Source organism: Haliotis rufescens, unplaced genomic scaffold (assembly GCF_023055435.1).
Source record: "Haliotis rufescens isolate VD_foot unplaced genomic scaffold, xgHalRufe1.0.p SCAF_5, whole genome shotgun sequence".
NCBI lineage: Eukaryota > Metazoa > Mollusca > Gastropoda > Lepetellida > Haliotidae > Haliotis > Haliotis rufescens.
In genome coordinates, this window is record NW_025964223.1 from 7840178 (window position 1) to 7861498 (window position 21321).

The 21321-nt window shown below is 41.3% G+C and overlaps 1 protein-coding gene across 1 annotated transcript; it reads left to right on the forward strand.

Annotated features, from left to right (window-relative positions):
* Positions 1-717: 717 nt before the first annotated feature.
* LOC124110318 (vegetative cell wall protein gp1-like) lies at positions 718-15507 on the forward strand. The gene is made up of 5 exons (XM_048383807.1): positions 718-814; positions 7945-8190; positions 12993-13700; positions 13903-14151; positions 15491-15507. The coding sequence occupies exons 1-5, from the start codon at positions 718-720 to the stop codon at positions 15505-15507; spliced, it is 1317 nt and encodes a 438-aa protein (XP_048239764.1).
* Positions 15508-21321: the final 5814 nt, after the last annotated feature.

A 21321-nucleotide genomic window follows, 5' to 3' on the forward strand; every position in this document is an offset into this window, starting at 1 on the left:
TATGTATATATCTTGTACAGATTATCACGTATATATTAAAATGTTTTTAGAAATATTCTCTCATGTTGTTTCTGCACAGAACTCCTGTTAAGCAAACCCAATGCAGCAACAGCTGGACCTGCAACTATCGTTGCTAAGCAACCCATGCTGCTTACCAAAGCAGCAACAGCTGCCCTGCAACAACTGTTGCCAAGCAACCTATGCTGCTTACCAATGCAGCAACAGCTGGACTGCAACAACTGTGGCCAAGAAACCTATGCTGCGTACCAATGCAAAAGCAGCTGCCCTGCAACAACTGTTGCCAAGCAACTCATGCTGCTTACCAATGCAGCAACAGCTGCCCTGCAACTATCATTGCCAAGCAACCCATGCTGCTTACCAATGTAGCAACCGCTGCACTGCAACAACTGTGGCCAAGAAACCTATGCTGCTTACCAATGCAAAAGCAGCTGCCCTGCAACAACTGGTGCCAAGCAACTCATGCTGCTTACCAATGCAGCAACAGCTGCCCTGCAACTACCGTTGCCAAGCAACCCATGTTGCTTACCAATGCAGCAACAGCTGCCCTGCAACAACCGTTGCCAAGCAACCCATGCTGCTTACCAATGCAGCAACAGCTGCCCTGCAACAACCATTGCCAAGCAACCCATGCTGCTTACCAATGTAGCAACAGCTGCTCTGCAACAACCGTTGCCAAGCAACCCACGCTGCTTACCAATGCAGCAACAGCTGCCCTGCAGCAACCGTTGCCAGGAAAGTCCTATTGCCAAATATTTAGTGAGGGCAACTGTTGTTGCCAAGCTGACCATCAACTGTAAAGTGGACACGGAGTCGCCGCTGTAAAGCAGAATGGATAAATTGGTTCCTGCTGTAAAGTGGGCAACCATATCCTATGTAATTTGTAACTTGGGATGTAGCCATAGATAGTCGCCTCTTACGACAAGCATAGTCGCTTTTAAGGCAAGCGTGGGTTGCTGAAGACCTATTGTACCCCGGGTCTCACTGAAGCAGATGTAACACATGTGGGGTCTCTTTGGGCGAGTGACTTTGTGCAAAATGTGCTCTGTTCGACCAGCAGTGAATTGGTGCCTGGTAGGATGAGATGACAGTGTGGTTGTTAACCTTCTACTGACAAAAAAACAGGAAGAGTTGCATTCTCCCCAGGGAGCTGAGAATGATTGTTGAGTGCACACTGATCCAGTGACGGGGCTAATAATAAGAGCATGCCCCTGAGTGGTGTGGAAGTATGTGCAATATAAATTGCCTATTGTTATAACCCTGACTAATTCTCAAATTGTTCTTGAAACGAGGAAGGGCGGTGGGGTAGTGGATAAAGTGTTCACTCAGGTTCGATTTCCCACATGAGTACATTGTGTGAAGCCCATTTCTGGCATCACCGCCATGATATTGCTGGAATATTGCTAAAAGTGGCGTTAAACCATACTTGCTCTCTCACTCATGAGGACTTTAGACATCTGCCTGCAATGTTATGGCTGACTTGGCCTAGAACCAGATTAAAATAGAAATCTGCACCCTGAAAGCGTGTCGTTGGAATGTCAACATTTTCTGTATTTATTGAGACAAAAAAATCCATGCTTGTTAATTAATTAAATTGTAATGATGTGTCAGTTTCATTTTGAGGTGTACATTTCAAATGACCTTGTTACATTGCCTTTCATTGCAGGATAATTTCTGTAATGTAATTTGAAAAATCAATCTATCAATTTGGTCCTGTTTAAAGGCAAGACAGGTACACATTAATGAAATGAGATGAATATACGAGGGATTAAAAAGATAAAACTATCCTGAAGGAAATTTATGATCTTTTGCTTGAGCTGATTCTGTTGACCCTTCAATCAACGTTCTGGGCTAAAATATTGCTGAAGTATTGCTGATGTGGCAGAATATATGTTCGATCATTTATTCATCATTCAACATCCTTTTTCTGTTGTGATTTAATAATTTGGGCAGATCAGCTCACTGTCTGACAGAGCTTGAAATATGAGATAATTCTCAGGCAAAAAAAGGTTTAAAGAACAATGATTTAGACTAAACCTTGTTACTATAGCAGACAAGTCATCTTTTCACTGCTCAGGGCTCACACATTTCCCCTTTTATATCCTACAGTTCTACACTGTTATCATATATCTACAGGTTTACAATGTTGTCATAAACACCCTACAGGTCTACAATGTTGTCATAAACACCCTACAGGTCTACAATGTTGTCATAAACACCCTGCAGATCTACAATGTTGTCATTAACACCCTACAGATCTACAATGTTGTCATTAACACCCTACAGGTCTAAAATGTTGTCATAAACACCCTACAGGTCTACAGTCTTGTTATAAATGTTGTCATAAACACCCTAAAGGTCTACAATGTTGTCATAAACACCCTACAGGTCTACAATGTTGTCATAAACACCCTAAAGGTCTACAATGTTGTCATAAACACCCTACAGGTCTACAATGTTGTCATAAACACCCTACAGGTCTACAATGTTGTCATAAACACCCTGCAGATCTACAATGTTGTCATTAACACCCTACAGATCTACAATGTTGTCATTAACACCCTACAGGTCTAAAATGTTGTCATAAACACCCTACAGGTCTACAGTCTTGTTATAAATGTTGTCATAAACACCCTAAAGGTCTACAATGTTGTCATTAACACCCTACAGGTCTACAATGTTGTCATAAACACCCTAAAGGTCTACAATGTTGTCATAAACACCCTACAGGTCTACAATGTTGTCATAAACACCCTGCAGATCTACAATGTTGTCATAAATGCCCTACAGGTCTACAATGTTGTCATAAATGCCCTACAGGTCTACAATGTTGTCATAAACACCCTACAGATCTACAATGTTGTCATGAACACCCTACAGGTCTACAATGTTGTCATAAACACCCTACAGGTCTACAATGTTGTCATAAAAACCCTGCAGATCTACAATAGTGTCATAAACACCCTACAGGTCTACAATCTTGTCATAAATGTTGTCATAAACACCCTACAGGTCTACAGTGTTGTCATAAACACCCTAAGGGTCTACAATGTTGTCATAAACACCCTACAGGTCTACAATGTTGTCATAAATGTTGTCATAAACACCCTACAGGTCTACAATAATGTCATAAACACCCTTCACATCTACAATGTTGTCATTAACACCCTACAGATCTACAATATTGTCATGAACACCCTAAGGTCTACAATGTTGTCATAAACACCCTACAGGTCTACAATGTTGTCATTAACACCCTACAGATCTACAATGTTGTCATAAACACCTTACAGGTCAACAATGTTGTCATAAACACCCTACAGGTCAACAATGTTGTCATTAACACCCTACAGGTCTACAATGTTGTCATTAACACCCTACAGGTCTACAATGTTGTCATAAACACCCTGCAGATCTACAATGTTGTCATTAACACCCTACAGGTCTACAATGTTGTCATAAACACCCTGCAGATCTACAATGTTGTCATAAACACCTTACAGGTCAACAATGTTGTCATAAACACCTTACAGGTCAACAATGTTGTCATAAACACCCTACAGGTCTACAATCTTGTCATAAATGTTGTCATAAACACCCTACAGGTCTACAATGTTGTCATTAACACCCTACAGATCTACAATGTTGTCATAAACACCTTACAGGTCAACAATGTTGTCATGAACACCCAACAGGTCTACAATGTTGTCATAAACACCCTACAGGTCTACAATGTTGTCATAAACACCCTACAGATCTACAATGTTGTCATAAACACCCTACAGGTCTACAATGTTGTCATTAACACCCTACAGATCTACAATGTTGTCATTAACACCCTACAGGTCTACAATGTTGTCATAAACACCCTAAAGGTCAACAATGTTGTCATAAACACCTTACAGGTCAACAATGTTGTCATAAACACCCTACAGGTCAACAATGTTGTCATAAACACCCTACAGGTCTACAATGTTGTCATAAACACCTTACAGGTCAACAATGTTGTCATAAACACCCTACAGGTCTACAATGTTGTCATAAACACCCTACAGGTCTACAGTGTTGTCATAAACACCTTACAGGTCAACAATGTTGTCATAAACACCTTACAGGTCAACAATGTTGTCATAAACACCCTACAGGTCTACAATGTTGTCATAAACACCTTACAGGTCAACAATGTTGTCATAAACACCCTACAGGTCTACAATCTTGTCATAAATGTTGTCTTAAACACCCTACAGATCTACAATGTTGTCATGAACACCGTACATGTCTTCAATGATGTCATAAACACCTAACAGGTCAACAATGTTGTCATAAACACCCTACAGGTCTACAATGTTGTCATAAACACCTTACAGGTCAACAATGTTGTCATAAACACCCTACAGGTCTACAATGTTGTCATAAATGTTGTCATAAACACCCTACAGATCTACAATGTTGTCATGCACACCGTACATGTCTACAATGTTGTCATAAACACCTAACAGGTCAACAATTTTATCATGAAAAGTAACAGATTTCAGTATTGAAAAAAGTGAGCCTTGCAGACTTTGGTTTTGGCTTCACAGATGTTCTGTAAGTTAAAACTCCATCCATTCATTCATGCTCCATCTTGCCTTTCAACTGTCCTGTTGACACTGTTGGGATCCCCATGATAGCTTGATCAAATATTGATGGATTTTGGCCAAATTCAATTTGTAACCATATAAACACATTATGCAAACTTGAAAGCCCCCTAGTCAAATGTGGCAACGTTAAAATGTCGAAAGCTGTCACGACAATTGCAGATTGATAGAGTGTGTGGTTTACTTATTAATATTGTGTAATATGGAGGTAAAACATCTAAGACAATGCAGTGTTAGCAAAGAAGATCATGATACTTGGGGTATGGCTTCACACAAACTCAGCCAGCATTGATACTGTAAGCTCGCCAGGATGAGTAAGTTTGGCCTAACAGTGGTTCATTTCCTTCATGGTTTGTGAGAGGAAAGCCCAAATTGATGTAGAAGTTCGTGAAACCCACGAGCACAGGTATGGTGCTGACAAACCAAGAAACATAATCAGGGTGAACCGGGATTCAAACCCAGGATCACAGGATTCTGGCATGCCTATATTTTCAGAGACAAAGCGTTTGTCTATACCATATGTGTATTGGATTTGTTCATGGCATAGTAGTAAAGTCATCAGTATAGATATTAAAGGCACATCTCCCTTGTCAATTTGGACAGCCGTTGGAAGATACGAAATATTTTATTGTCAAATGTACATCATTTCATATTTTCAGATTTTCAATCAAGACTCTTTCAGTTGATAACATTATTTATTGAATAAATGACAATAGTATATATTTGCCATGAATAAAAAAAATTCTTTCTAATTGGAGCAATGTTAACAGTATTTATGTTAACTTATTTGTTTCATTTTTTTATATCATTAGAGTTGGCTGTATTAGAAACATCTCATAAATTATTTTTAATTTTATTTTCATTTTGCTATTTTTCATGAGATTGTATCTGTAAAACCAAACAAAAAAAACTCGCCTTTTTGTGCTATGTGAATGTATATAGGACAAATTAGCTGAGACTTCTGATTATTTGTTCATGATAAATCAACCATGAAACTGTTTATTGTATTAAGAATTACCTAATGTTTTCATAACAAAATACACCACAGATGCTAATTCAGGCCACAATAGGCTTACCTGCTGCTTGACAAGCCCCAGCATCTACAGTGGTCAATGGTCACTCGTGTGCAGGCCACCGGTCAGGTGTGCCGCTGCCTGGACACACAATGCTCCCCAGGTTACGTCAATTTCACTGGCTTATCAGAAATTAGGCCATGAAAGAAAGAAATTATTTACTTGTCAAGATTTGTATACAGGTTATGTTGGAGAGTGTAGGTGTGTAAGCACGTCATTGTGTGTGTAGCTGGCATATTGCATCCCAGACAATAGGTTAGTATTGTCTTCAGGGTTAATGTTAGGTCATAGGCTTGTTGGGGGTTGTCAATAGCTTGTCTGGGGTTGTCAATAGCTTGTCAATGTCAGGGACCTTATTTCACCTTCATATCTGTTTGACAGATGTGATTTTCTTTCTCAAAATGTTGGCAGCTTAATTGGTTTTTAGGGTGATTTTTAATGGCAGGTGGGACATGTTTTAAGAAAAAACTTGAATTGACCTTTTTCACCCATACCGCATTGAATCTAAAATAAAATTTATAAACTTGATCTTGCGTGTCAGAGGAAATAAAGTAAAGAAGAAAATTAAAAAATCGAACTTGTTCGAACTTTGATGGGGAGAGATATTTATATGATATAAGCATATTTATTTCCATAAAACGGAGGTATTGGCAACTGAGCAAATTTTGCTTTTTATAATTTTTTTATATTTATATAGGCTCTGTCTGTTTAACCACCCCCTTTCACTGAACCAAGTGGAAATAAATATTGTTTTAAATTTTAAAAAAATTAATAAAAATAAATAATTTGCAGAATGAGAAGTCAGATGGTTACTTCCCTCCTAATTGTTCTACTGTGAAGTTTTGTCATTAATTTGATCAGTTAAAACACTAAGCAGAGAATAAAAAATAGTCTTCTCAATTTTTTTCTTTAATTTAAATTTGTGTTAGTAAGCCAAATGAAAATAAATCCTGCAAATTACTACTTGGTTACAATATCTTACACCTGGTTTTGAATTAAACATAAACTCACAACTTCTAATTTGGAAGGGGATCAATTTTGAGTTAACATTGTTAATTAAAATACATTATTGTCAATGTCTTATGTTGTGCAGAAGATAAGAAGCCCAGGTGCCTTTCTGTGTTCTGAAATGTCCCCAAACTGAACTTCGAGTACACAAATGTACCTTAGCTTGGCTGGCATAAGGCACTGGAACCAGAATGAGTTTATTCCACTGTGCACAAAGCCAGTTCCTTTGCAGACTTGTGGTGTCCCCTCTTCCTGACTGGTTTTGTGAAGTGGGTGATGGAGATGTGCACTTGTATCTAGCATACATTGCCAAAGGGAGTACATTCTGATTTTATTTTGGTAAGGGTGTTTTTCAGGGAGGTCATTACATCTGAAGTACCAGGACAGTGAGTGAGTGAGTGAGTGAGTGAGTGAGTGAGTGAGTGAGAGGGAATTGTGAATGTGTGGGTGAGTGCGTGAACAAATGTGTGAGTGAGTGAGTGAGTGGGTCGGCGGTCGGGTCGGTGAGTGTGTGAGTGAATTGTGAATGTGCTGGCGAGTGCGTGAACAAATGTGTGAGTGAGTGAGTGAGTGGGTCAGCGGGCACGTCGGTGAGTGAGTGAATTGTGAATGAGTGAGTGAGTAAGTGAACAAATGTGTGAGTGAGTGAGTGAATTGTGAATGTGAGGGTGAGTGCGTGAACAAATGTGTGAGTGAGTGAGTGGGTCGGCGCGGGCGGGTCAGTGAGTGAGTGAGTGAATTGTGAATGTGTGGGTGAGTGCGTGACCAAATGTGTGAGTGAGTGGGTCGGCGCGGGCGGGTCGGTGAGTGAGTGAGTGAATTGTGAATGTGCTGGTGAGTGCGTGAACAAATGTGTGAGTGAGTGAGTGAGTGGGTCAGCGGGCGGGTCGTGGAGTGAGTGAGTGAATTGTGAATGAGTGAGTGAGTGAACAAATGTGTGAGTGAGTGAGTGAGTGAGTTGGGTTTAATGCCGCCTTCAACAGTATTCCAGCTGTATCCCGGCGTGTCAGCTTATTGTGGGAGGAAAGCCTAAAGTGATGCAGGTCTCAGATAATTACCACTTTGGTGAAGGCCACGAGCACGGATATGGTGCTTACAAACCAAGAAACATGATCAGTTCGAACTAGGATTTGAACCCCAACCATTATACAAAGGTTTCAGGTGTGCCCATGGGAAAGAACTCCACACTGCTAATTGTGGTGCCTTAGATGAGTGGGCCCCCCTGTCCCGCGGACCCTGTGCCTTAGACGAGTGGGCCCCCCTGTCCCGCGGACCCTGTGCCTTAGACGAGTGGGCCCCCCTGTCCCGCGGACCCTGTGCCTTAGACGAGAGGGCCCCCCTGTCCCGCAGACCCTGTGCCTTAGACGAGTGGGCCCCCCTGTCCCGCGGACCCCCCTGTCCCGCGGACCCTGTGCCTTCACTACCTGTGAAAGGAGGAATGAAGATGACAGATTGTTCGCACCAAAAATACACCTTACTTTCCTACAACCTGTATAAATCAGCTCTCCATCCATTACCTATATATACCTATATACATACCTACAAAGCTGAAAATAGAATAATTGAACAAAAATAGGCCTACATTCCTCAAACAAGGATGCGCTAATCATCAACTAGAAAATAATTGCATTATAAAAAGTACAGCTATTAAGCTGCCAAGAAAGAAGGCCATTCTGTATGTTTTCATTCCAACTAACAAATACTTTTTTATTGATTAAAAAAGTCTGTAAGACCAGGAAAAGTTAAACATGTTCAAGACTGTGATGTCTGCTTTAACATCGATCAATGCCAAAATTCTCATCTCCGTCACGTCGATTTCATGAGGAAAAAGATGCTTAACACGTCTCTGCGTATTTGATCATGTGATATACGACCAGTATCAACAGCAAGCTCACTTTGGGATATTTATGTAAACATACTGACATCAATTTCACATAATAATCAACAAGCAGTAATGATTCATCTTTGATTGTTGATTTCGCTCCTACAACGGAAGCATAATGGTCAGTCGGTGACGCAATGCCTCCTAGGGTTTGTTCAGCAGTGCAGTTATTTATCAGCTGTTTCAAGTGATAGACGCTTTTGAAATTAACACCGCACCAATAGAAATTGACATGTAAATAATCTTTTATTGCAGTTATTGATTTTCAATATTCTAAAGAGATAAGGGAGATCTGAGCATTTCACTGTGATTATTATTCTTGTTGAAGGAAATATGTCAATGGTAGGAATTATAGGCGCATTTGGCCGTACGGTGAACAGCTGATGGGTGTGATCAAAGAAGAAGCTTGATAATATCTGTTTTATGCGAGTTGTTAATGTTTATCGATGATCTTGCAATGAAAAAGTATTATCACTTGTAAAATCTTTTCTTTTTGTCAAGGAATAATATAATACAGTCTCATTACAGTCAGATCTTTTACTCTGATATGATACCTCTCTGTGTTAACATCTCATGACACAGCCACAAAAGGTGTCTGGCAGAACCCTGAGTAACTTTGACCTTCAATATAAAAGAAAGCGTCATGGGTTCTTTTGGTGATCAGTTTTCAGGGTTCCAAAATGATTTGGCTTCGTTTTCGTACAACCTTGATTCGGAAATTTGTAAACAAATGTAGATCCACATGGATCTGAAGTATTCTTTTGATGGTACTCCCTTGTGGGTGTAGATGCCATGACACTCAGACATGACAGGATACACAAGGTGATGTGAAATGGGGTTTAACGTCGCGTCCAAGACTATTGCACTTAAATAGCGACATGCATGTTTGTGTGTGTGTGTGCGTACTAGTCCAGACTAATGCTGATTTTATAGTGCTAGCCCACTGAGATACCATGCAGCAGTTTAACATGAACACCCCACTCAGACACAGTATACTGACGCCGAGCCGACCAGTCCTTGTTTTCGCCCCTTAATGCCAAAAGCATGGTAACAAAAAGTATCATCTTTTAACATGTTTTGGTATGACGTGGCCGGGATTGAACCCCGAACCTTCCGCTCTCCGGGCGGACACTCTACCACTAGACCACGGAGGCGGTGACTGGATGTATGAAAAATCCTCAACAACATAATGTTGCCACTGTTTATACTTTCAGAATGTTTCGTTTCAGTTCATTTTCGAGATACATTTATCAGCTATGCTGGTTTGAATGCTTTTCTCTCGTGTACCAAGGTTTAAGAAGCCTTGACACTGATTGGCTGTTTAGAAAGATCACCTGACACGACCCCCATCGAGGTGTACCCAGGTCTTCTCGTAGAGAGGTATCTTATCGGACTAACAGGTCTGATTTCAATGAAGTTGATTACAAACTTCCTGTCATTAGCCGGTCAGTGAAGGAGAGAACAACTCCACCAATATGATACTGAACGAAACCTGATTTGAAGCTGACTGCGATACATATGTAACAGTTGCAGAAAGGTCTCTAAACACGTACAGTTAACAAAAACTTTGAGAGGTTTTTTGAGTGTGAAATGTAGTGGTTCATCATAAACTGAAATACACAATGGAGTCATAGCAATTGTGCCATGAAACAAAAAAACAAAATCCTGTGTTGAATGTCAAACATAACCATTGCAAACCTACACTGGTCAAAGGGGAGACAATTTTACAAGCTTGCTGAGCTCTTATCTTAACCATTTGACAAGTGACTCAAAGTGAATCATAATTCATTGAAGTTTAAGACCCAAAGGTGTTATAGTCACATTTAGAATATTCTGAGTAGAAACTCACCGAACAATGGGCTAAAAATGATATGTTTTCATTTTGAAATAAATTTGAAAGAAGCATCTGTAAAATGTTCTGTGTAGCTCTGACAAGGTGAGGTGAGGTGAGGTGAAATGGGGTTAAACGTCACGTCCAAGATTATTGCATTATTATTATTATATAGCGACGTGTGTGTTTTTGTGTGGCTGCTTGTACTAGTCCGGACTGATGCTGATTTATAGTGCTAGCTCACTGAGATACCATGCCGCAGTTTAACATGAATACCCCACTCAGACACAATATACTGACTCCGAGCCGACCAGTCCTTGTTTTAGCCCCTTAATGCCGAGCGCAAGACAGGGTAACAACAAGTACCATCTTTTAACGTCTTTTGGTATGACCGGCCGGGGATCGAACCCCGGACCTTCCGCTCCCCGGGCGGACGCTCTACCACTAGACCACGGAGGCAGATCTGACAAGGATGCTGTATCCATTACTGGCAATGAACTACCCCATGGGGAATCTGGTGCAGAGTGGGTTTCCACTATTTAGCTAGGGTGAATGCGGTTTAAGGTAATGTTCTAGATTACAGCACTTATATAGCAACATGCATGCATGTGTGTGTGTGGCTGAAAGTATCATTCTCGATTTATGCTGGTTTTTATTGTGTCAGCCAACTGAGATACCATGCTGCAGTTCAACATGGATGCCTTACTCAAGCATAGTATTCTGAATCCACGCTGATGGTCCTTGTTTTATGCCCTTAATGCCAGGTGCCAGGCGGGATAACATCTTTTGGTATGATGTGGCTGGGAATCGAACCCCGGACCTTCCGCTCTCCGGGCGGACACTCTACCACTGGACCAAAGAGACGGTCCAAGTGTGTTGTTAGAGTTGATTAGTTGACTGGACTATGTAATCACTCTGTGTGTTCTGGCAGATTCTGCATAATCATACAGTATCAGGTGCAGAGAATACAATGCTTGAAAATCAACTTCCCGAGGCAAAAGAGTTGACTGACTCTAAAAGTCCAGTTTCCACCCTTGCCAAACTAGGCTGGAATTTCTGGGCTCGATCGTAGCGCCACCAGTGTTATGTTGCTTCTATGCCTCTCCTATTGACCAATCAGATTTCACCTCTCACATGCATTTGCTTCAAATAAAATGGCGGCACCCAGTCGAGATGATCTGATCGATGATCAAGATCTATTTTGTGATAAAACGGGTCTTTCCCCCTGAAGTACATCACGTGAGCACCTTGATTTAAGAGATGAGAAGATTTGCAAAATATCTGTCGATGCCCAGTTGACAGTACACATCGTTTGCAAATCCTACCTCGACTGAAATCTGCATGTTGAAATCCATGTTGTTTACAAATCGGATTTCGTTTAACGATTTTGATTGAACTATGCATAGACTCGTTAGTCCAGCCATAATTCCAGCCTGGTTCGGCAAGGGTGGAAACTGGACTCTTTCAGTCAGTTTACATCCTTGCCTCAGGAAGGTGATCAACTCTATTATACACAAAAGTGAGTGAGTATTGCTTTACTCTGAGTCAGCAATCTTGCAGCTGTTTGCAGTGATATGAATGAGTGAGTGGGGTTTTACTCTGCTTTGAGCAATATTCAAGTCAAATCACAGTTTGAGACACCATAAATGACCTTCACACAATGTAACATGTGGGGAATCGAACCCAGGTTTCTGCTTTAACAACTGGCTACCCAACTGCCACCTGAATTGTTGTATAATTGATTATATGAAGACATTATATATCAGGGTAAAAGATGGCCTCTAGTCTGTTAGTCCCAAGACTAGTACAAATCTGGAAAGTAAAGTCTAGTGATTTTCTCCTCAAATCATGTAAAGTTCTAAATGATTTGTGGACTAATCTGCGTGAACTAGACAAAAATTATCTTCACCCTCCAGAAGACAGTAGGATGGCCAACGTCTATTTGTGTTATCATCAAATGCAAATTTCTGCTTCATGTTTCATGTTGGTTGATCTTGATTCCCTCAATGAAACTCATTCTCACGGAGGAAAAAGATTGTCCGTGAACAGGAAGGCACACTTGGTATGATAGGAACCACAGAGTTATGTCCCTTTGACTGTTTCATCATGAAAGCCTGGCTCATGTTAAAGGTTTTATGTTGTCTAATTTAGGTTCCTGTTTCTTCTGCCTAATATTCTTAGAAATATTCACCCAAAGTAGTAATAGCTCTCAATTATGCATTCAACCATACCAGCCTATTGGTTGTCCAGTTGGTTTACACAGTATGGCATGTTTAGCCAACTGGCGTCGGTCCAACATGTGGTCCAAGTTGGTGCCATGCAGGTGTAGGTGTGCATGTGTAATGGCCTTAGTTATGTTGTAAATGTACCTGGAGATGTCTACACCTTAAATGTTACCTGTATGGGAGATAAACATTATGACAAACTGATCTGCTGATGTTTAGCACAGAGTGATTTTACTGCACAGACAAACTTCACACAGTCCACTGTATGTTGAAATTTAATACCTCAGAACAAAACAGAACAAGACTTTTCATTGTCAGCCAATCGCAGTCAACAAGACATTGGCCACTGTCTGTCTACTGGTATAGTTGGACAGGAGCTGAGTTTCCCCCACCCTCAACCTCACCCTCCACATTCACCCTCAACCTCACCCTCAACATTCACCCTTAACCTCACCCTCCACATTCACCCTCAACCTCACCCTCCACATTCACCCTCCACATTCACCCTCAACCTCACCGTCCACATTCACCCTCAATCCCACCCTCCACATTCACCCTCAACCTCACCTTCCACATTCACCCTCAACCTCACCCTCCACATTCACCCTCAACCTCCACATTCACCCTCAACCTCACCTTCCACATTCACCCTTAACCTCACCCTCCACATTCACCCTCAACCCTCAACCATTGCACCCCACCCCCTCCCCCAGACAGCACCCCACCCCCTCCCCAGACAGCACCCCTCCCTTCCCCCAGACAGCACCCCTCCCCTCCCCCAGACTAAACCCCTCCCCTCAAACAGACAGCACCCCCCCTCCCGAGACAGCACCCCACCCCTCCCCAGTCAGCACCCCTCCCCTCACCCTGTCAGCACCCCTCCCCTCCCAAGACAGCACCCCACCCCTCCCCCAGACAGCACCCCTCCCCTCCCCCAGTCAGCACCCCTCCCCTCCCCAGACAGCACCCCTCCCCTCCCCCAGTCAGCACCGCTCCCCTCCCCTGTCAGCACCCCACCCCTCCCCAGTCAGCACCCCTCCCCTCCCCAGACAGCACCCCACCCCTCCCCAGACAGGACCCCACCCCTCCCCCAGTCAGCACCCATCCCCTCCCCAAACAGCACCCCACCCCTCCCCAGACAGCACCCATCCCCTCCCCAGACAGCACCCCACCCCTCCCCAGACAGCACCCATCCCCTCCCCAAGATTGCACACTTCCCCTCCCCCAGACAGCACCCCACCCCTCCCCCAGACAGCACCCCACACCTCCCCCGACTACACCCCACCCTCCCCCAGACAGTACCCCACCCCTCCCCTAGACTACACCCCACCCCTCCCCCAGACAGCACCCCACACCTCCCCCAGACAGCACCCCACACCTCCCCCTGATAGCACCCCACCCCTCCCCCAGACAGCACCCCACCCCTCCCCTACACTACACACCTCCCCTCCCCCAGACAGCTCATCCTATGATAAAGGTATCAACACGTTGTGTACACTGTGTGTCTTCCGTTTCCACCTCTCCCTGGCATCATCACTTTCACCTTGTGATACAGGTAACATCTCAGAAAAAATAAATGTTGTCTTCTCACCTTTGCAGCTTACGATTTCAACAATAAACATTTACATATATTTTGCTACATTCCAACTGAACGTCAACAGTATCCCCGTCATCAGTAAATAAAATCTTACCAAGGCGCACTCGGCCGTCTAGGAAAACAGTTTAGTCTCCCTGGCACGAAACACTGCAAATGTCAAAGACACCATCAGGGAACAAATGTTTGTCAGGTGTGATACAGATGATTAACACTTTGCTTACTGATTTCCCTTTCGCCCAACACCAAGGCAAATGAACCTCTTCAGACGAAGGGCGGGGAGCTTTTTGAAAGAAACTGAATTTTTTGTCTGCAGATTCCTGTTTTTCTGTCTGCAGATTCCTGTTAGGTTATTGCTCTGAGAAGTCCATTACCCTTTAAAACTTGTGTAGTCATCTTCTGTGTTGTGAATATTACCAGGAAGCCGTTTCTGTGTTTTCCTTCCAACCTGGACATTTATACGATGGAAGGGAGGATATCGGTAAAATAAATAATCACACGTTTGAAAAGACCCCCTGTAATACTTCATTTGGGAGGTCTTTTTAATCTTTTGTTTAACTTAATTTGAAGGCATATTTGAATTGCTAAAATTCTTTTATTCGGTTTGTTTCCTTTTTGCTTCTAATATTGATATATATTTTAACACAAGGGCAACTCATATTTGATGTACATGAACATTATTTGAAAATTGAGGCATTTTATATGGAATATAATATGGGCAGAAAATAAAATATAAATATTTTCTGCATTAAATCTGCTTTTGATGTGGAATCATGTTCGTGCCTATTTTGGAAAATAAATATTACTGAAATCTGATCCAATGGTTCATGAGAATTTTGTCCAGCCCAAAAGGTGGTAAGGTGTGGTAGTGAATAAATAGAATAACAAACCGAGTTAGATTGTTCTTACAACACAAATACTGAATCTATCATAGCCACATGTTGAAACAACTGGCCGTATCAGCTGATGGTTAGATTGGGAATAACATCCCAAAGCTCCTCTGGCCAAAATACAGAACATGTTTTTGTAACGCTTGCTCGTTATTGCTTATTGTTTTCATAACACAACTGTAAGGTGCCTGGTTTTGGGATGTATGATGTAAAATTTATTTCAATTTTTTTGTTTGCATCAGAAATGTTGATTAGTCTGTGCAGAGAGGATTTTTTAAATTATAAGTTCAGTGCTTTTCTTTAAGTGCTTGAATACTTTGCCCTGTTTTCAGAGATGAACGAGAAATGAAATAGCCATGTTATCGATATGTGATCTGCCCTAGACAAATTCTGTGACTCCGTGATTATGGAAAGATTTGCAGAAAATGACTAACCGCAGAAGACTTACACAGAAGGCTTACCTCAGAACTGCAGAAAAATCATGGAATTTACCTTCTTCTACCATAGTTTTCATTATTTTCAAGCTTCTCTATCTTATTTTGTACTTGAATGATGCTAAAACATTTAACATATGTTTCAAACATACAAATAATGAATCCTAGATTAAAACGAAATTCGAAATAAATAATTCTCACTTTCTTGTAGTATTATGACTACATAAAGTTGACATGTTAAAACTTTGTATTAATTTACGAGGGGGAAATGGTTCTGTTTTTACAGCAGACTTTTGGTAATTTTATCGCAGAATTTTGGTATTTTTACGGCAGAGTTTTGATACTTTTTCTGCAGAAATGCCTGGAACTGTGTGATATAGGTTGTGAGTATGACATGATTGTCTTGAATTAGTTTATACCATAGGGTGTTTTAGTTGACACAGACTTCAGACCAGAGGCTTATGTCACTGACGGACTGACATGATCTTTGGAGCCTGCGGTATCATCACTGAATCACTGGTACCTTTTAAGAAGAAGCATCTTTGAAAGAACTGTGTTGAGAATTAAGCTGACATTGGGCAAGTCAACATCAATGAGCGTGATGTCATTATCTACTGTTGGGGTCATTGACCTCTCTCTACACACAAATATACCCTGGTATGGCACAGGTATGATACTATTTCCACAATGAGTGAAACCAATCCAGTTTGGCTGTAAACTCAGTCGTGTGTGCAATGTGCTGCAAGGGTGTTGTTCACCTTAATCCCCCAGAATCCTGACTTAAGCGTTGTTAATATTGCCATGCTAGGGTACATTTTTCTATAGAGAATGGTACCTGGGGGACATTTGTGTATACAGAAATGTACCTGGGGTATACATGTGTATAGAGAAAGGTACCTGGGTTAAACATGTGTATACAGAAAGGTACCTGGGTTATACATATGTATACAGAAAGGTACCTGGGGTATACATGTGTATACAGAAAGGTACCTGGGGTATACATGTGTGTACAGAAAGGTACCTGGGGTATACATGTGTACACAGAAAGGTACCTTTGGTATACCTGTGTATACAGAAAGGTACCTGGGTTATACATGTGTATACAGAAAAGTACCTGGGGTATATGTGTGTATACAGAAATGTACCTGGGTTATACATGTGTATACAGAAAGGTACCTGGGGTATACATGTGTATACAGAAAGGTACCTGGGGTATACATGTGTACACAGAAAGGTACCTTTGGTATACCTGTGTATACAGAAAGGTACCTGGGTTATACATGTGTATACAGAAAAGTACCTGGGGTATATGTGTGTATACAGAAATGTACCTGGGTTATACATGTGTATACAGAAAGGTACCTGGGGTATACATGTGTATACAGAAAGGTATCTGGGGTATACATGTGTATACAGAAAAGTACCTGGGGTATACATGTGTATACAGAAAGGTACCTGGGTTATACATGTGTATACAGAAAAGTACCTGGGTTATACATGTGTATACAGAAAGGTACCTGGGTTATACATGTGTATACAGAAAGGTACCTGGGTTATACATATGTATACAGAAAAGTACCTGGGGTATACATGTGTATACAGAAAGGTACCTGGGGTATACATGTGTATACAGAAACATGCCATTCGGATACCATGACATGTATCAACCAAGTCAGCAAGCCTGACCACCCAATGCCGTTATAGTCGCCTCTTACGACGAGCATAGTCGCCTCTTACGACGAGCATAGTCGCCTTTTACGGCAAGCATGGATTACTGAAGACCTATTCTACCCCGGATCTTCACGGTACTGCATAAATTAATTTAACATTGCTATAATTGGATAAACTGGAATTTGAACCCACAATCATGGGTTTCTGGCATGTCCAAGAAATTAGGGGACTGGTGTGACAGAGGTTTGGTTTTAATCTTAAAAGCTGATTCAGCACAAACTGATAAGAGTATGGAGGAATGCTGAAAAATACAGAGTGAGACAATATGGAATGGGCACACATTAATATAGGATGAGACAACAGGACAATAAGTTCAAGAGGGCTAAAAACAAACCCTGTTGTCTCAGATGTGTTGAATCCCTGGTTGTGTCGACCAATCTGGTCCTCAAAAACTGGATGTGTCAAACTGGATGTGTTGAACTCCCAGTTGTCTTTGAGTAAAGGTACATTGAGTAAAGACTTTATTAGTAAAGACATGAGTGAAAACAATGAATAAAGGTATAATGTGGTATATTTGCTTTTTGTTGACTGATGGTTAAATTGTTTGATAGACATTTCTTAGAAGGTGATGGATAACAAAGTAGACACAAGTTTTGGAGAACAACTTCTTTATTTTACTGTCATGGCGACGTTTCGGTTTTGGAGACATCATCGTTACAGTAAAATAAAGAAGTTGTTATCCATAAATTGGGTTTGATGGTTAGTTTAGATGTTGTTTGTTTGTTTTTTGTTAATGCCACACTCAGCAGTATTCCAGCTTTATGACGCCGGTCTGTAAATAATCGAGTCTGGACCAGACAATCCAGTGATTGATATCATGAACATTGATCCACGCAATTGGAATACGATGAAATGCATCAACCAAGTCAGCAAGCCTGACCATCCGATCCTGTTAGCTGCCTCTTAAGACAAGCATAGTTGCCTTTTACGGCAAGCATGGGTTGAGGAAGACCTATTCTACTCCGGATCTTCACGGGTCTAGTTCAGATGTAATCAGGTTGAATCGGATGTCAGACGCTGTATATGACACCACTATAAAGTGGCTTCATATCCTACACTCTGAAAACAGGGGTATTGATAACTCCACAATGGTGAACCTGTTGATATCAGTAAGCACTTCAGCTTTCAACATTCTGGTGGGGAACATTATTCGATGGATGTTATAATCATAAAGGACTGTTTGAGGTTATCCACAGGCTGTGTTTGGTGGGGCTGCCTATAAGCTGCCATTGACGAGAGCCACGTGTTGCTCACCTGGTTAAGTTTATGGAGAATAAAGTTATTGTAGGAAATGAACAAGTATGTATTTCATTATCACAACACTTGATCACTCATGTACTGAGAACGAGGTGTATAGATGGCTGATGCAGTTTCCTAGGTTTTATACATTACCAGATTTCACGGAAAATAAATATACATTACAGAGAGTAATTTTTTTCTGGATATTTGGAATAGTAAGATTACAGGATCCATGACTTAGTGTTGAATCATTGATCAGAGGTTTACTTAACAAATTTAGCGGAAGGCCGGTGGTTCAAGCCCTGTTCATACCAAAAGATGTTCAAAGATGGTACTTGTTGTTACCCTGAATGGCGCTCAGTATTAAGGTGATAAAACAAGGACTGGTTGGCTCGAATTCAATATAATGAGTTGGGTATCCGTGTTAAACTGCAGCATGTTTTGCGGTGGGCAACCACGATGAAAGTCAGCAATAGTCCAGATAAGTACAAGCAGACACACATGCTCACACACACACTCATACTTGCATGCAGAGAGAGAGAGAGACCAGTCCTTGTTTTAGCCCCTTAATACTGAGTGCCAGGCAGGGTAACAACAAGTAACATCTATGAACGTCTTTTGGTATGATGTGACCAGGAACCCTGGAACTTTTGTTCTCTGGGCGGATGCTTTATCACTAGACCACGGAGGCGGCCATCTTCCATTGTGGACATCAGTTCCATGTTTCACTTGAATTGCAGTCATGTTCAAATAAACATGAGGAAATAAATATTTCTAATCAAAGCTATGTCATTTACACACAGGAATGAAACATATATCAGTGAACTGTTTTATGTCATGAATAATACTCAGTTAAATGTTGCATAAAACTGAAGTACCGTGTGGGGCCTGTCAGTTATTTAGGGGTCAGGGAATAGGGGTCAGCAATAGAGGTTAAGGGACAAGGAGTTTGGTTTGACATTGCCTTGAGTGAGTGAGTGAGTGTGTTCTAGTTGTATCATGGGGCTATACCGCCCTGAACAATATTTCAGTAATAGTGCTGCACAACAGTTTTAATGGGGAGCTCAAAGTGGCGCAGATCACAGACATTTACCATCTTGATTAATCTCACAGATAAGCAGGTTACTCACAGACCAAGGAACGCATGGATTCTGAGTTGGAGTTGGTCCCTAGCAACTAGCCTTGCTCCAAGGCTGCACTGAAAGCAAAGTCAATGGATGTGTACCTATTCTATCCTCCCAATAGGCAAGTCTAGATATGTGGACAGGGATCACTTGCTCTTATAATTTACATAATTTAGAAATTATGATTTAAACTAATAATTATTGTCTTAGAAACTTGTGCAAGTCTACCCAGCAACCTATGGATCAGGTGGCGAGGCTTGGTGGCTTGGTTGATTGCATGTCCTTGTGTCCCAATTTCGTGGATCGATGCTGATAATATCAATCACTGGACTGTCTGGTCCATACTCATATAGCTGGAATCTTGCTGAGTGCAGTGTTGAACAAACAAATAGACCAAGGATCATAATTTTGAGAATCTGGGATTAGAACCCAGCCATTGTCATTGTGTCACCGTAAATGACTCCCTACGGGCCCCTGGTGCCCGTGGCTCAGGGATGGGGTTTAAGGAAGGGATGTGTTTTAAATTTGAATAATATTTATTTGATTTTCTTATAAAATTACTTTTTACTTTCTCAGAGAAGGTCAATTAAAAACTTGAGCACTTTTGGGAGGGGCAACCTTTTTGGTGCACTCATGGAAGAAAAATCTCAGTCCCACCTTTTCTTAGATAAATGACAAAAATACCATTCACATGGGTGGTCAAATTCAATCTTTAACATCTGCGACAAATCCAACCAGATCACAGGATAGCGATGATCATCGTGTCATCATGCCTATCCCAGCATGCACTTCAGCATTTGTCCAACTCTTCACACAATGGAGTCCAGATTGTGAGGAAGTTTATATCCAGCCTGACACTGCAGATGAATGCACACAACACACATGACTCAGCCAGGATTGGGATTGTTTCGGAAATTCCTCTGTGCATATTTTAGGAGGTGTCATGATGTAACATTTATCCTAAGTTTTCTTGTAATAATTGCATCCACAGCAAGTGCTTTTATAACAAACCTTCACATTTATTTACTTGTTATTAAGTTGTGATCAATGGTACTGGGACATAAAGCAATTGCTAACAACGTTGGAAAAAGTGCTGACCGAATATGTCGATGGACTGAAGACTTTAACAAGAGTGGGCAACTAGAACTGAAATCCGCTTTCTGGTGTCATCTGACAGTTAAAACACTTGCAAATAGTTCAAGACAATCTATTAAACTATGTAGACATAACTTTTGTCTTATTAAGTAGTATGTCTGGGGGATGGGTTCTTGTTTCTTTGGCTAGTTTTTATCTAAAAGCTATGATTGAAACTAATATTTTGTATCTGCATTTTCCCTGGATCCTAATATATATATCACTTGCTGTTCTATAATTACATGAAAACTTAGTATAAATGTTACACCATGAGAAGGACCGGTACAGGGTCCTTGATGGTTACGCAAAGCCTTTCCTTGTTGCCGTGCTGTCATGGTGTATAAGTCTTTTGTGAGCCCAGTTGTCGTGGGATTTGGAACATGGAGTCGGCCATGTTTGTTGTTAACGTCTGTGGAAGGAAATTATCAAGCTCTCACCTAACATATTACAACCTGTTATCAAAGTATTGTTCTTACAGATGACTAGCTGTGTACCTACTGT

Excerpts from the sequence above, each read along its gene's own strand:
- LOC124110318 (XM_048383807.1), top strand. The coding sequence starts at position 718 with ATGCAGCAACAGCTGCCCTGCAGCAACCGTTGCCAGGAAAGTCCTATT. Across the intron at positions 815-7,944 it reads TGCCAAGCTGACCATCAACT|ATGAGTGGGCCCCCCTGTCC; the intron begins GTAAAGTGGACA and ends GTGGTGCCTTAG. Across the intron at positions 13,701-13,902 it reads CAGCACCCCACCCCTCCCCA|ACAGCACCCCACCCCTCCCC; the intron begins GTCAGCACCCCT and ends CCCCTCCCCCAG.